Source organism: Podarcis melisellensis, assembly GCF_964234715.1.
Source record: "Podarcis melisellensis genome assembly, chromosome: 18".
In the NCBI taxonomy this organism is placed as follows: domain Eukaryota; kingdom Metazoa; phylum Chordata; class Lepidosauria; order Squamata; family Lacertidae; genus Podarcis; species Podarcis melisellensis.
In genome coordinates this window covers 6,004,823-6,021,420 of record NC_138536.1, presented here as the reverse complement: position 1 = coordinate 6,021,420, position 16,598 = coordinate 6,004,823, and the positions used below count along the sequence as shown (strand labels likewise).

The 16,598-nt window shown below is 50.6% G+C and overlaps 1 protein-coding gene across 3 annotated transcripts in view; it reads left to right on the top strand.

Moving 5' to 3' along the window:
• The window catches only part of RFX2 (regulatory factor X2), a 68,550-nt gene extending 58,649 nt beyond the window's left edge, over window positions 1-9,901 (top strand). For all 3 annotated transcript variants that reach the window (XM_081895517.1, XM_081895516.1, XM_081895515.1), the window contains 7 exons: window positions 180-331; window positions 2,604-2,701; window positions 3,867-4,016; window positions 5,906-6,114; window positions 6,243-6,396; window positions 7,637-7,679; window positions 9,180-9,901. In XM_081895517.1, the coding sequence (XP_081751643.1) occupies window positions 180-331; window positions 2,604-2,701; window positions 3,867-4,016; window positions 5,906-6,114; window positions 6,243-6,396; window positions 7,637-7,679; window positions 9,180-9,289 (916 nt within the window). In that variant the 3' untranslated portion in view covers window positions 9,290-9,901. The remainder of the gene's footprint in view (window positions 1-179; window positions 332-2,603; window positions 2,702-3,866; window positions 4,017-5,905; window positions 6,115-6,242; window positions 6,397-7,636; window positions 7,680-9,179) is intronic.
• The last annotated feature ends 6,697 nt before the right edge of the window (window positions 9,902-16,598 follow it).

The following is a 16,598-nucleotide window of genomic DNA, read 5'->3' as shown; positions in this document are numbered from 1 at the left end:
ACAAACGTCTTCTCCCTTGGCCTGAAAGCGAGATGAGCACCGCAACCCCATAGTCACCTTTGACTGGACTTAACCACCCAGGGGTCCTTTACCTTCCTTCCTCCACCCCGAGTGCCCCCTGTGTTTCAAATTTCGGTAGCCGAGGGGCTGCTGACCCTCGCCCTTGTCCCTCCCCACAGCGAAGAGCCCTGCGACGCCCTCGTCCCGAGGCACAAGCTGATCGCCATGTGCAAATACGTTCCCATCATGAAATGGATGCGAGGCTGCGACCACATCTTGTACCAGACGCTTGTGGAGATCCTCATCCCAGATGTTCTCCGGCCTGTTCCCAGTGAGTACAGAGTGGGGAGGACGCTTATAAATCCATCTCTCTCTGTCTCCCTCCCTCTCCCTTTCTCTCAAGGCTCCTTGCTCTCTTGCTCTTTTCATCTGCTTAAAGTGCCTAAATTATTTTCACCCTGTGCAAGGGACATTTCCGGCTCCTTAAGGGGGCAGAGCATCAGCCTTGCATTATTATCTGGGCTGCATCAATAGGAGTATAGCGTCTAGATCAAGGGAAGTAATAGTGCCACTGTATTCTGCTCTGGTCAGACCTCACCTGGAGTACTGTGTCCAGTTCTGGGCACCACAGTTCAAGAAGGACACTGACAAACTGGGACGTGTCCAGAGGAGGGCAACCAAAATGGTCAAAGGCCTGGAAACGATGCCTTATGAGGAATGGCTAAGGGAGCTGGGCATGTTTAGCCTGGAGAAGAGGAGGTTAAGGGGTGATATGATAGCCATGTTCAAATATATAAAAGGATGTCACATAGAGGAGGGAGAAAGGTTGTTTTCTGCTGCTCCAGAGAAGCGGACACGGAGCAATGGATCCAAACTACAAGAAAGAAGATTCCAGCTAAACATTAGGAAGAACTTCCTGACAGTAAGAGCTGTTTGACAGTGGAATTTGCTGCCAAGGAGTGTGGTGGAGTCTTTGGAGGTCTTTGAGCAGAGGCTTGACAACCATATGTCAGGAGTGCTCTGATGGTGTTTCCTGCTTGGCAGGGGGTTGGACTCGATGGCCCTTGTGGTCTCTTCCAACTCTATAATTCTATTATTATTATTATTATTACCTTTCATGTGCATGCACACTTCTTCAGATACCATGCACATGAAAACTCATACCAATAATAAACTTAGTTGGTCTCTAAGGTGCTACTAAGGGACGCAGGTGGCGCTGTGAGTTAAACCACAGAGCCTAGGGCTTGCTGATCGGAAGGTCGGCAGTTCGAATCCCCGCAATGACGGGGTGAGCTAGCAGTTTGAAATCAGTCCAAAGTGCAAGTAGATAAAGGGGTACCACTCCAGTGGGAAGGTAAATGGCGTTTCTGTGCGCTGCTCTGGTTCGCCAGAAGTGGCTTAGTCCTGCTGGCCACATGACCCGGAAGCTGTACGCCGGCTCCCTCGGCCAGTAAAGCGAGATGAGCGCCACAACCCCAGAGTCGGTCACAACTGGACCTAATGGTCAGGGGTCCCTTTACCTTTACGGTGCTACTAGAAGGAATTTTTTTTTATTTTGTTTCGACTATGGCGGGTGGCGCTGTGGGTAAAACCTCAGTGCCTAGGACTTGCCAATCAGAAGGTTGGCGGTTCGAATCCCCGCAGCGGGGTGAGCGCCCGTCGTTCGGTCCCAGCTCCTGCCCACCTAGCAGTTCGAAAGCACCCCTAAGTGCAAGTAGATAAATAGGAACCGCTTTATAGCGGGAAGGTAAACGGCATTTCCGTGTGCTGCGCTGGTGCCTGCTCGCCAGATGCAGCTTCGTCACGCTGGCCACGTGACCCGGAAGTGTCTCTGGACAACGCTGGCTCCCGGCCTTTTAAGTGAGATGAGCACGCAACCCTAAAGTCGGACACAACTGGCCCGTACGGGCAGGGGTACCTTTACCTTATGGCAGACCAACACAGCTACCTACCTGTAACTAATAATAATAATAATAATAATAATATATTTATTTATTTATTTATACCCTGGCCATCTGGCTGGATTTCCCCAGCCACTCTGGGCGGCTTCCAACCGAATATTAAAAACACAATACAGCATCAAGCATTAAAAAAACTTCCCTAAACAGGGCCGCCTTCAGATGTGTTTTAAAAGTAAGATAGTTGCTTATTGCCTTGGCATCTGCTGGGAGGGCGTTCCACAGGGTGGGTGCCACCACCGAGAAGGCCCTCTGCCTGGTTCCCTGCAACCTCACTTCTTGCAGCGAGGGAACCGCCAGAAGGCCCTCGGCGCATGCAGAACATCTCAATCCTCAGGATATCTGGGGTGGGATTGGGGGGGTAGTAGCTCCTGCCCGAAACCTTGGAGAGCTTCTGCCAGTCCAAGTGGACAGTACTGAGATAGGTGGTCCACACTGGACTCAGTATATAATATGAGAGCTTCCAGATAAAAGATCCTGGATAGCTCAGTTGGTTAGAGCGTTGCCTATCATTGATCTTCTGCAGATTTTGCTTACTTGGGCGAAACTTTAGAAATTAAAGAAGGAGGGGGGGATGTGGGCTGCTGTGAAGGTTTTGCCAGCCTGACGAGGCTGCTCTGTCTAGACCTCGCTTTGTCCCCGCAGGCACGTTGACCCAGGCCATCCGCAACTTCGCCAAAAGTTTGGAAGGCTGGCTAATAAACGCCATGAGCGACTTCCCCCAGCAGATCGTCCAGACAAAGGTAAGCAGTGGGTGCAGCAAGTTGCATCCCTCTCCTTCCTGCTCTAGTTATCTCCCGCTTGGACTACTACCATGCGCTCTACGTGGGGCTGCCTTTGAAGGTGACCCGGAAACTACAACTAATCCAGAATGCGGCAGCCAGACGGGGGACTGGGAGCGGCCGCCAAGACCACATAACACCGGTCTTGAAAGACCTACATTGGCTCCCAGGATGTTTCCGAGCACAATTCAAAGTGTTGGTGCTGACCTTTAAAGTCCTAAACGGCCCAGTATCCCTGAAGGAGCGTCTCCACCCCCATCGTTCTGCCCGGACACTGATGTCCATCACTGAGGGCCTTTTGGCGGTTCCCTCGTTGTGAGAAGCAAAGCTACAGAAAACCAGGCAGAGGGCCTTCTCGGTGGTAGCGCCCTCCCTGTGGAATGCCCTCCCATCAGATGTCAAAGAGATAAACAACCACCTGACATTCAGAAGACATCTTAAGGCAGCCCTGTTCGGGGAAGTTTTTAATGTGTGACATTTTAGTGTATTTTTGGTCTCTGTGGAAGCCGCCCTGAGTGGCTGGGGAAACCCAGCCAGATGGGCAGGGTAAAATAAATTATTATTATTATTATTATTATTATTATTATTATTATCTGAACAGCTTTGGGGCAGCTGCATTTGGAACCGGTCCCTAGGTCCTCACAGCCTAGCCTCAGTTATCCAAACCCCTAGCAATTGACTGGGATTTTTGAAAGCGGATTTTCCGGCAGCACAAATTTCCTTTCTTAAGAAAAACTTCAAAGTTTCAAAGAGAGAAAACAGTTTACCTTCCCGCCAGAGTGGTACCTATTTATCTACTTGCCCTGGTGTGCTTTCGAACTGTTAGGTTGGCAGGAGCAGGGACTGAGCAACGGGAGCTCACCCTGTCGCGGGGATTCGAACCGCCGACCTTCCGATCGGCAAGCCCAAGAGGCTCAGTGGTTTAGACCACAGCTCCACCCGCGTTCCCCCCCCAAATTTTTATATTTACCTTCGTATAAATTTAATAAATAAATGAAGCACGACTCCACGTCTCTTGCATTTCATCCGCTCTCTGCTTCGCGTTCTCCGAGTTTGGCCTCACTTTTTGTTTCTCTCTCTCTCTCTCTCATCCCCAATCCCTGTCGCCACCTCCCGGACACACCAGGTGGGTGTGGTGAGCGCCTTTGCACAGACTCTCCGCAGGTACACCTCCCTCAACCACCTGGCTCAGGCGGCTCGCGCCGTCCTCCAGAACACCTCGCAGATCAACCAGATGCTCAGCGACCTCAACCGGGTGGATTTTGCTAACGTCCAGGTGAGCCGGAGCATCGCAGCATCATAGAACTGTAGTGATCAGGTGGGATCGCTATGAGGAAATATAACAAATATAGAGTAAGCCATCTGTGTCAGCAATGAAAGCATTGCGTTGACTGGGTTTAAACTATTTTGATATGATTCTTGATCAATCCACACCTCTGCATCCCTGTTCCATTTCTCTTTCTTGACCAGTCACGTACACACTTAGACAGGCAGGCATCCTGGGTCCTCAAAGACAATGGGCAGTTTCGTAGATGTAGCTTTTCTGATATGTTAATCTCAGGGTGTTAATCTTAGGGCCAGGAAACAGATCTCACATGAAGGTGATAATGATCACTGTCCTCCTGGCCATCCTTCTTATCATGTGTATTGATTGTTTATGACCTCCGGGGTTGCTGAATACAGTCCTTTGTAGTTTTCATTCATTTACCCAAAAGTATGCATGCCTAACTAGTGTTTGTAGTTTAACTTTGTCCCGACATGGGGTTTGTTGAAATGCTCAGAAGAAATCTGATTGGTTCTTATGGACACTCTGTAAAAAGTTCTTTTGTGAATAAAACGACCTGGGCCGAGGGGTAGAGAGACACAGAGAGATTATTATACACACCCTTCCCAGAGTCTTGCTGGTTCAAGCCTCTGTGTGTATTCTTATTAATCAGAGTTCAATCCTTCCTTTACTTTGTGAATGCCTCATAGACTCACCCATTCCCACCACCCTTCTGAGTAATACCCCTCCCCACCTTCTCACTATATAGAAGGGTCTGGTGTCTTCTGTTTCAGTGTATCTGAAGAAGTGTGCATGCACACGAAAGCTTATACCCAGAGCAAACTTAGTTGGTCTCTAAGGTGCTACTGGAAGGATTTTTTTTTATTTTCTTCCTCCTTTTCCCCTTTTGTTTTTATGCTCCATCACTGGGGCTTCCCCATGCTGGCAGAGCTGAGCACCCGTGCATGAGCATAACTAGCCTAGGACCCTCGTACCTGCGGGACGCCTCTCCTGGTATGCCCCACGAAGGACCTTACGGTCTGCAAATAATAACATCCTGGAGATCCCGGGCCTCAGGGAGATTAGGCTGGCCTCGACCAGGGTCAAGGCCTTTTTGGCGTTGGCCCCGGCTTGGTGGAACGCTCTGCCACAAGAGATTAGGGCCCTGCGGGGTTTGACATCTTTCCGCAGGGCCTGTAAGACGAAGTTGTTCTGCCAGGCCTTTGGTCAGGGCTCAGCCTGACTCCCCTTTTTGTATAAGAACTAGTACGAAAGAAGCCTCCCAGCATTCTCACAGGCCCATATAAGAGCAGCGTACACAGTTGGGCCTGATGAGCATTTACGTTTCCCAACTCAAATCCTGCGGAAAGCCATCTAATTCAGATTTTAATTTTTACCCTGACTTGTTTTTTAAGACGTGATTTAAGTATTGTTTGATATTTTTTTTATAGAATATTTATTAAAATTTTCAATAACAATACAATGAAAATAAAAAGAAAGAATAACAAAAATACAAAAATAAAAATAATTAAAAACACACAGAATTTCCATTACTTATTTTCCATTAACTTATTTCCCGGACCTCCTCATACCTCCCTTTTTTGTATTCCAATTCAGATTGTTAGTTCAGCAAATCCTTACCATTAAATTTTTACCTATTTCTAAACCTTTTTTTCATATTCTCTTAATAAGTATTGTTTGATTTTAAATCAATGTTTATATTTGACGTTCGCCAGCTTGGTCGGGGAAGGTGGAATACAAGTAAAAGTTTCACGACTGGCCCGTCCAGTCATGGGTACCTTTACCTTTTATTATATGTACACCTCTCTCTCTCTCTCTCTCTCTCTCTCTCTCCTCCCTCCCTCCCTCCCTCCCTCCCTCCCTCTCTTTCCCCGGTCCAGGAGCAAGCCTCGTGGGTGTGCCAGTGCGAGGAGGGCCTGGTGCAGAAACTGGAGCAGGATTTCAAGCTGACCCTCCAGCAGCAGAGCTCTTTGGACCAGTGGGCCAGCTGGCTGGACAACGTGGTGACCCAGGTCCTAAAGCACCACGAAGGAGGGGCCAGCTTCCCAAAGGCAGCCCGGCAGTTCTTGCTGAAGTGGTCCTTCTACAGGTCAGGCCCTGTTGCCACCCGGGGTCAAAACCCCGGCTGCTTTCCTTCCAACCCCCTGCGTGCTGCAGCAAATTAACTCTGCATCGCGTTGATAGCGGGTTTTGTGTGTGTGTGTTGTCCCTCGACAGCTCCATGGTGATCCGAGACCTCACCCTGCGCAGTGCTGCCAGCTTTGGTTCCTTTCACTTGATCCGCCTGCTGTACGACGAGTACATGTTCTACCTGGTGGAGCATCGCGTGGCTCAAGCGACGGGGGAGACGCCCATCGCCGTGATGGGAGAGGTGAGGGTGGGTTGAGCCTCCTCCGAGAGGAGCCAAAGACTAGGAAGCTGCCCTGGGTGCACCCACAGGGCTGCACAAACCCAGAGGGTCGTTGCAATAGGCTTGAACTGCCTTGCCCCGCTGAGCAACCTGCCTGCTGAATCCTGCACCAGCTGAAGTTTCTGGGAGCCAGTGTGGTGTAGTGGTAAAGAACGGTAGACTCATAATCTGGTGAACCGGGTTTGCTTCCCCGCTCCTCCACCTGCAGCTGCTGGGTGACCTTGGGCTAGTCAAACTTCTCTGAAGTCTCTCAGCCCCACTCGCCTCACAGAGTGTTTGTTGTGGGGGAGGAAGGGAAAGGAGATTGTTAGCCGCTTTGAGACTCCTTAGAAGGAGTGAAAGGCGGGATATCAAATCCAAACTCTTCTAAACCATCTGAGAAAACAATGCTATGAGTTATATGGGTTCAGCTTAGGAGCAGGTGGCGCTGTGGTCTAAACCACTGAGCCTCTTGGGCTTGCCGATCGGAAGGTCGTGGTTCGAATCCCCGTGATGGGGTGAGCTCCTGTTGCTCGGTCCCAGCTCCTGCCAACCTATCAATTCGAAAGCACACCAGCTCAAGTAGATAAATAGGCACTGCTGTGGCAGGAAGGTAAACGACGTTTCCATGCACCCTGGTTTCTGTCACGGTGTCCCGTTGCACCAGAAGTGTTTTTTGTCCTGCTGGCCACATGACCCGGAAAGCCGTCTGCAGACAAACACCGGCTCCCTTGGCCTGAAAGCGAGATGAGCGCCGCAACCCCATAGTCGCCTTTGACTGGACTTAACCGTCCAGGGGTCCTTTACCTTTTTTACCTTTACCTAGTCCCCCCCCATAATGGATCAAAATAAATACTGCTAATTTTGTGTAATAAAATTGGCTTATTAGAATTGTCGGTCGGTAAAATAAAAAAAAACTATCGGGAGATAACTTGCGAGGGAGCCCCCCGTGATTTTGACTGCCAAAGGGTTTAATCCAGCACTGGTCTCAGAGATCAAGCTGCTTGGCCTCAGGCAGTCCTGAAAGTACGCCGGAACCGAATCGCTCAGGGCGTTTGTGCATCAGAACAAGAGCTTTGACCCACGAACAGCTTTGGAAGCTCCACAGTTTGGGGGGGGTTAACAAGGGAGCAGTGGGGAATTGATGAGCAAAGTAGGGGGGGCGTTCTCCAGATTCGCTCACAATGAAATGTGTCCCCCCCCCCCCCGTTTTCTCTTGCAGTTCAGTGACCTGGCCTCCATGTCTCCAGCCTTGCTCGATAAAGGTATTTTTTGCCTCAGATATCCTCTTTGCTCCTTCCGGTCATGGGCCATGGGTTGGGGCTGGGTTGATTAAATACTTGCGGGTGGCGCTGTGGGTTAAACCACAGAGCCTAGGACTTGCCGATCAGAAGGTCGGCGGTTCGAATCCCCACGACAGGGTGAGCTCCCGTTGCTCAGTCCCTGCTCCTGCCCACCTAGCAGTTCGAAAGCACATCAAAGCGCAAGTAGATAAATAGGTACCACTCCGGCGGGAAGGTAAACGGCGTTTCCGTGCGCTGCTCTGGTTCGCCAGAAGAGGCTTAGTCCTGCTGGCCACATGACCCGGAAGCTGTACGCCGGCTCCCTCGGCCAGTAAAGCGAGATGAGCACCACAACCCCAGAGTCGGCCACGACTGGACCTAATGGTCAGGGGTCCCTTTACCTTTTTATCCCGCTTCTCCAGCAACAAAGGCTGAGCTCGAAGCAGCTCACAAGAGCTGCGGTGCCCTTGACGGACAACCGCTATAATGTCTGACACGATAGCATATAGAATCGTGGGGTTGTAGAGTCCGACCCTCAGCAATTGCTGGACAAACAACCAATCCATCAAAGGAATTAATGCAAGGCATGCTAACTATTGCCAAGATGTTTCCCGGTCACAACAAAAAGTGGATTAGCTGTTGGTTCTCCAATGTGTTGCTTCTCAATTCACAGTACACGAATTATAGACACTTGCAGAAAACAATACGTTGATAAACCGTTTGGGGGGGGCATTGAGTCATTGGTGTGTGCTGGTCCCGGGGGGAAGGTTACCGTTGGCATGGTCAAAGTCCGGTCCTGGGTCACGAGTCTGGAAACAGTTCACAAAGAGTGAGGCGAGGTCCGAAGCAGGAAGCCGGGCGGGGACGGGAACTCTGGAAAGACAGTTCTGGCTGACTGGCCTTTATCTTCTCTGAGGCCAGGGGTGGTCCCGGCCCCCAGGAGACCCGCCTCTCCTGGCCTTAAGGCGAGCACTCCTCCTGGGAGAAACCAGTTCCCTTCGCCTCTCTGCCCTGAGCCTCTGCAGTTCAGGAGAGGCTGAAGGGTTACTGGGCCCAGGGGGAGACTCACCTGTAGGCACTGAGTCCTCAACCACCTCCGGAGTCAGAGTGGACTCACCTGGTGCCTGCTCCTGAGGATCCGGCACAGGTGCAGGCGCTTCAGAATCAAGGCCCTGCCCCAGCTCAGCCGGCCCTGGAGGCGGGGACTCCTGTGCAGGCTGGGATTCCTCCGGTTCAGCCTCTGAATCGGATTCCCAGGCCATCACATGGTGGCTGGTTGGAGAAAAGGGGGGGATGGCAGCTGCAGGGTCTTAGAAAACCTGGTCCCTGCGGCTTGTATTCAGCTACGCTCAACTCGGAGCGAACCTGCTAGAACGAGTGGAGCGAAGTCAGACGTGCCGATTCATTCCGGTGGGTCTGCTCCGAGCCGCGACTCCTGCTGAATGCAGCCCTGTGACTTTTGTCTCTCCTCTCTCCCCGCAGACGACATCAGCGACCTAGGCAGCGAGGCAGAGGCGGATTCCCGATGCGCCGGCGAGCCCCTCGTGAAGCGTGAACGCAGCGATCCCGGCCCCTCGCTGCAAGAGATCTAATAAGAGTGGGCACGGCGGGAGACGCCCAGCTCCCGTCGCGTTCCAACTCCGGAAGCAAACGTTTCCAAAGCTTTCTGGAAACCCCCAAAGGCTGGGTTTCCACCTCCTCCACAATCCGAGTGCCTCTTAGCTCCTCTTAACGTTTACTTGTCTTCACAGACGGGGTCCCTGGCGGCTGCCCGGTCAGCTGCGCGGGCAGAAGCTGGCCCAGTTGCGGCAAAGGGAATCAGCGGCCAGCTCTTCCCTTCCGATGGTGGGGTGCCTGGCCCCTTCTGCCCCGAACGTGGAGCTTTCTGTCTGTCTGTCTGTCTGTCTCTCTCTCAATTCCCCTCTCCCTCGTATCCTCGTGCTCTTGGCCTTAACTGACTCTTTGAATGGATTGCGGAACCCGCGGAGACCGGGTGCTTGGTTGGCCGTGACAGCCCTAAACCCAGCCATCTCCTCTAGGGTTTCCTAGATTACCACTGTGATGAAGCTCTGCTTGACCCCCTGAAAGACCCCTTTCCTTTCCACTGCGCCTCGTGGGGAGGCAGAAGTTGGGGGGGGGTCTCTGGTCTGCCCCCCCCCCGTGCTTCCCCCTACTTGCCAAATAAATTTACAATGTGGCACACAGCCTGTTGTGGTTCTTCCTTTCAATTGCTCTGTGGTGGAAGGAATTTGGCCCGCCTCGCAGGCCGGATGTGCATCGTACCCCCTTCCATGCAGCGAGCTGCAAGTGAGATGGGAGTCCCGCAACCAGCTCGGGCTGAACGCACCAAAGCTGGGAATTGTGCAGTTTTTAAAGTGAGGGTCTTGGCCGCTGAGCAGAGAGCAGGGCACTCTGGTTGCGGCCGGTCCTGTCTTAAAAAGGCAAACCCATTGGGGGTAGCAGGGGGAGATGCACATTAGAAGAGAGGAGAGATTGAAGAGAAAGGTGGTTGGAGGATGGATGGCGGCAACAGATCGAGGTTGAATCCTGACAAGAAAGGAGTACTGTTTTGGGGGGACAGGGGGCAGGCAGGAGTGGAGGACTCCCTGGTCCTGAATGGGGCAACTGTGCCCCTGAAGGACCAGGTGCGCAGCCTGGGAGTCATTCTGGACTCACAGCTGTCCATGGAGGCGCAGGTCAATTCTGTGTCCAGGGCAGCTGTCTACCAGCTCCATCTGGTACACAGGATGAGACCCTCCCTGCCTGCAGACTGTCTCGCCAGAGTGGTGCATGCTCTGGTTATCTCCCGCTTGGACTACTGCAATGCGCTCTACGTGGGGCTACCTTTGAAGGTGACCCGGAAACTGCAACTAATTCAGAATGCGACAGCTAAACTGGTGACCGGGAGCAGCTGCCGAGACCACATAACACCGGTCCTGAAAGACCTACATTAGCTCCCAGTACATTTCCGAGCACAATTCAAAGTGTTTGTGCTGACCTTTAAAGTCCTAAACGGCCTCGGTCCAGTATACCTGAAGGAGCGTCTCCACCTCCATCGTCCAGCCCGGACACTGATGTCCAGCTCCAAGGGCCTTCTGGCGGTTCCCTCACTGCAAGAAGTGAGGTTACAGGGAACCAGGCAGAGGGCCTTTTCGGTGGTGGTGCCTGCCCTGTGGAACGCCCTCCCATCAGATTTCAAGGAAGTAAACAACTACCTGACTTTTAGAAGACATCTGAAGGCAGCCCTTTTTAGGGGAGTTTTTAATGTTTGATGTTTTATCGCCTTTTTATTCTGTTGTAGGCAACCCAGAGTGGCTGGGGAGACCCAGCCAGATGGGCAGGGTATAAATAATAATAAATTATTATTGTTATTGTTATTATTATTATTATTATTAATACCCTACCCATCTGGCTGGGTTTCCCCAGCCACTCTGGGCGGCTTCCAACAAACTTATTAAAATACAGTTGTTGTTGTTATTATTATTACACCTGCACTATGAACCACAAAGGATCCTTGCAGAACTACAATTCCCAGCACTCTTAAATTACAGTCCCCAGGATTTTGGGGGGTAGGGGAAGCCGTGTGCTTTAAATGCATGATGCAGGTGTGACCCAACGTAAGAAATAAAACTTACAGAAATCTGGCCTCTTCTGCCTCTTATCGTCCTATCGCTCCACCTCTCACAAACAAAGTTGCTCCAAATAAATGTGCCCCTGTGGCTGATGGGAAGTCTTTTCCCCTTCCATAAAGCACTTTTTTGGGCACGAACCTAAGCTGCTCCTGGCTGCAGGCAGGCCAGGTGAGAAGCTGGGACCAAAAAACTGGCCTCTTCCATTTCCCACAGATCTTGCACGGTGCCAGTTTTCCTGTGTGGCCCCTGTTGCGCCATTGGCCGGCAAGAAGTGTGGGCTTCTTCTGAAACCAAACTTCCGAAGAGAGCCAGTGTGGTGTAGTCGTTAAGAGCGGTGGACTCGTAATCTGGGGAACCGGGTTCGCGTCTCCGCTCCTCCACCTGCAGCTGCTGGGTGACCTTGGGCCAGTCACGCTTCTCTGAAGTCTCTCAGCCCCACTCACCTCACAGAGTGTTTGTTGTGGGGGAGGAAGGGAAAGGAGAATGTTAGCCGCTTTGAGACTCCTTAGGGATCTAGGAGTCTTGGTTGACCACAAACTTGACATGAGCCAACAGGGCTGCATCAATAGGAGTATAGCATCTAGATCAAGGGAAGTAATAGTGCCACTGTATTCTGCTCTGGTCAGACCTCACCTGGAGTACTGTGTCCAGTTCTGGGCACCACAGTTCAAGAAGGACACTGACAAACTGGAACGTGTCCAGAGGAGGGCAACCAAAATGGTCAAAGGCCTGGAAACGATGCCTTATGAGGAACGGCTAAGGGAGCTGGGCATGTTTAGCCTGGAGAAGAGGAGGTTAAGGGGTGATATGATAGCCATGTTCAAATATATAAAAGGATGTCACATAGAGGAGGGAGAAAGGTTGTTTTCTGCTGCTCCAGAGAAGCGGACACGGAGCAATGGATCCAAACTACAAGAAAGAAGATTCCACCGAAACATTAGGAAGAACTTCCTGACAGTAAGAGCTGTTCGACAGTGGAATTTGCTGCCAAGGAGTGTGGTGGACTCTCCTTCTTTGGAGGTCTTTAAGCAGAGGCTTGACAACCATATGTCAGGAGTGCTCTGATGGTGTCTCCTGCTTGGCAGGGGGTTGGACTCGATGGCCCTTGGGGTCTCTTCCAACTCTATGATTCTATGATTCTAGGGTAGTGATAAAGCAGGATATCAAATCCAAACTCTTTTTCTTCTTCCGAAGGCATTGAGACATTTCTCACTGAGGGAGCGGGAAGGGTTGGGGAGCAGGCCACCATCGGGTAAAGACAGTTTCTGGGGAAAGTTTTGATGCGTGGCACTGAACCAATAAAGGTAAAGGGACCCCTGACCATTGGGTCCAGTCGTGACCGACTCTGGGGTTGCGGCACTCATCTTGCTTTACCGGCCGAAGGAGCCGGCGTACAATTTCCGGGTGATGTGGCCAGCATGACTAAGCCGCTTCTGGCAAACCAGAGCAGCGCATGGAAACACTGTTTACCTTCCCGCCGGAGCATTACCTATTTATTTACTTGCACTTTGAGGTGCTTTCGAACTGCTAGGTTGGCAGGAGCAGGGACCGAGGAACGGGAGCTCACCCCGTCGCGTGGATTCGAACCACCGACCTTCTGATCAGCAAGTCCTAGGCTCTGTGGTTTAACCCACAGCGCCACCCGCGTCACAATATAACCTAATTCATGCATTTCGGCTAGGAACCATAACTTGCACAGTTAATTTGAAAGTGAGTGAAATAAAAATGGAGCCTTTTCTACATACACAACAACCTGTGCATTAAATACCAGTGCCTAGTGTTGAGAAAGATGGAGGGCGCAAGGAGAAGGGGACAACAGAGGGCAATATGGTGGGACAGTGTTCTCGAAGCTACGGAAATGCCGTTTACCTTCCCGCTACAGCAGTACTTACTTATCTACTTGCGCTGGTGTGCTTTCGAACTGCTAGGTTGGCAGGAGCTGGGACAAAGCAACGGGAACTCACTTCATCGCAGGGATTCGAACCACCGACCTTCCGATCGGCAAGCCCAAGAGGCTCAGTGGTTTAGACCACAACTGCTCCCAGAGAGGAGCACTCCCTGTCCCAGTGGCCACGACTGGTGCCATTGGGACTTGTGGGGTTCAAGGCAGGAAGACAACAGTAGGTGGCACCAGAGGGCCCTGCTCGCTATGCAAAGGAGCTACAGATTTCAGTCTTGCATCATTTCTTAGCGTCCCCAGGCTAGACCTGGAAAGAGGCGGGACATCCTGTTCTTCACAGTTGCCAATCGCATGCAGGATGCGAAGGCAAGCACTGCTGGAAGCTCCCTTTTTAATATATAAATTAAGCACTTTTATTCGTCACATTTAGCACGCCGCCTCCCCTTAATGCAAACGTGTGCCCCCTTTATTTGTCCTTGCAAGACATTTCACAAGCAATCTGAGCCTCCAGAGAGACAAGAAGAAGAAGAAGGGTTTGGATTTGATATCCCGTCTTTCACTCCCTTTAAGGAGTCTCAAAGCGGCTAACAATCTCCTTTCCCTTCCTCCCCCACAACAAACACTCTGTGGGGTGAGTGAGGCTGAGAGACTTCAGAGAAGTGTGACTGGCCCAAGGTCACCCAGCAGCTGCATGTGGAGGAGCGGAGACGCGAACCCGGTTCCCCAGATTACGAGGCTACCGCTCTTAACCACTACCCCACACTGGCTCCAATCACTCCAATCCAGGAGCGCTTGGGTTCTACAGTGCTTATCCAATTTCCAGTGATTTTACTGTATAGAAGTGGTCAAGACCTACCCAAATCTGCTTCACCGTTCATAAATTTAAAATAAATAAATAATAGACTTCCCCCAAAAAAATGTTGGTGGTGTGTGTAAGGAGTAGGTAATATCCAAGGCAACACGATGGACCAAGTACAACAATATCAATATAAACAATATAATCAATATAAAACAACTGAGATCCGATTCAGAATCGACTCCTCCCGGATGAATGGTTTTGAACATAAAGATAAACCGAGATTCTTGATGTCGTAACCGTCTTTCATAATCTTTTTCTCATAGCTTTCTGAGATTATGAAAGACGGTTACGACAGCAAGATCTCAATTGTTTTATTTGATTTTTCTCATCCTGGCTGTTAAACTGTACTATATCTTTAAACTCCATCTCCTGGTTATGAGCACCACCTGCGGTCTGCTTTTTAGGTTTCTTGCAACATTCAGTCAGTAGCAGTGGTTACATAACTTTTATTACCACTGCAACATAGCTATTGTCATACAATTCCATTCAACGTATAGATGGGGTTTGTACTTTTGATTTTACATTGAATTGGCATTATGTTTCTTGCGTATATAAAGGTAAAGGGACCCCTGACCATTAGGTCCAGTCATGGCCGAATCTGGGGTTGCGGCGCTCATCTCGCTTTACTGGCTGAGGGAGCCGGTGTACAGCTTCCGGGTCATGTGGCCAGTAGGACTAAGCCGCTTCTGGCGAACCAGAGCAGCACACGGAAACACCGTTTACCTTCCCGCCGGAGTGGTACCTATTTATGTACTTGCACTTTGACTGCTAGGTTGGCAGGAGCAGGGACCGAGCAACGGGATCTCAGCCCGTCTCGGGGATTCGAACCGCCGACCTTCTGATCAGCAAGTCCTAGGCTCTGTGGTTTAACGCACAGTGCCACCCGCGTATAGTTTGTAATAATTTGAGTTATTGCAAGCTACTATGTATATGCAGGTCATCGTTTCAATAATTCATTTGCAGTTTAGGAAGCATTTCTGTATCCTTCTGCTGTGCTGAAGAAGAATTCCACGAAACAGTGGGTATATCTGGAATCACTGTTCATCACTGTTTGCGGACCACTTCGGCAGCGCTGGACGCCATAAAACGGCTTGTTTTCACCATTTCACCCATTGCTTTTTTTCATAGACTTATAAGACTTACGTTTATTTGGTTCTATGTTTTCAAGAGAATCCACCAAGAGTGCTCATTTTGTGACTTTCAGAGATTTATAAGATTTCTGTTTATTTTAGTTTTGCAGAGAGTGCATATTTCATATGGTTCAATGTTCCGTATAGATTATATAAGGAGTTTCTATTGATATTGCATTGTTGTACTTGGTCATCGTGTTGCCTTGGGTATTACTGATAATTGTTTGCAACACAGGGGCAGAGCTGTCAACTTACAGATTTGAAAATAAGGGACCAGCAGCCTCGGAAATAAGGGATCAGCAGCCAAAATAAGGGATTTCCCAGGCACAGGTATGTTCAACTTCTGAGCCCCTCCGAGCCAAAGGCAGAAAGCCCAGCCAGCAGCCAAACGAAGCCTCAAGCGGTGGTTCCCACAGTGCAGCAACCCGGCAAAGGGGATGCAGCAAGGGAAACCACCGTCACCTCTGCGCTGGGAAGCGCTGAGCAAAGGCGAGTCCCCAGGCAATGCGGCCGATTTGATCGGCACAAGGCATGCAAGCTCCACCCCCCAGTCGTTCTTAGACTCCTTATTGGGTGAGCAACGCAGCCAAGCAACACAGTTGGAGCCTCCCTCCTCCCTGGCCGGCAGGGAGGGAGGGAGAGGAGCTGCTTCCTTTGAAACCCGGGAAATTTAAGGGACATCCTCAATAAGGGACAGCAGCGGGACACGGCGCTGGGATAAGGGACTTTCCCACCAAATAAGGGACGGTTGACAGCTATGCACAGGGGTTTAATTGTTGGGTGTGTGTAAGGAGGCGGTGGGGCAGGTAGAACGTGCTTTAAGTGTATGTTGCTCATGCACACATTTGTTTGGATAAAATCAGGTGCCGATTTGAATCAAAGCCACAGTCTTTCAACACAGCAGATTCTAGCCAAATTTTGCACGATGGTTCCTGAGATCTATGCCTTGGGAGCTGTTTCTTCTTGCAACCAAGTGGTATATTCCTTTTTCCTTTACGGGGCACTTTAACCCTGTCAACCCCCCTTGTACTATGAGGAATTATTCCTAGTCTCCAATGATGTCAAAGGATCCTCTCATCCCACCTGGGAGGCTGACCGCTGAGTCTCTGTGTGGATCCCTGTTCTGTTACTGCCTTCCTCCAGCCTCCCCCTGCTAGGTTTCTTTTTTTGGGGGGGTTACATTGAGGAGAATTGGCTCAGCAAACCACTCTTGGAGCAGAGAGGCGGCAGGATGGCTCATTCTCAAAAGAGGCTTCCTGTTGTCTCTCTGAATGGGTTCACTGGCTCATTCTCAAAAGAAGCTTCCTGTTGTCTCTCTGAATGGGTTCACTGGCTCATTCTCAAAAGAAGCTTCCTGTTGTCTCTCTGAATGGGTTCACT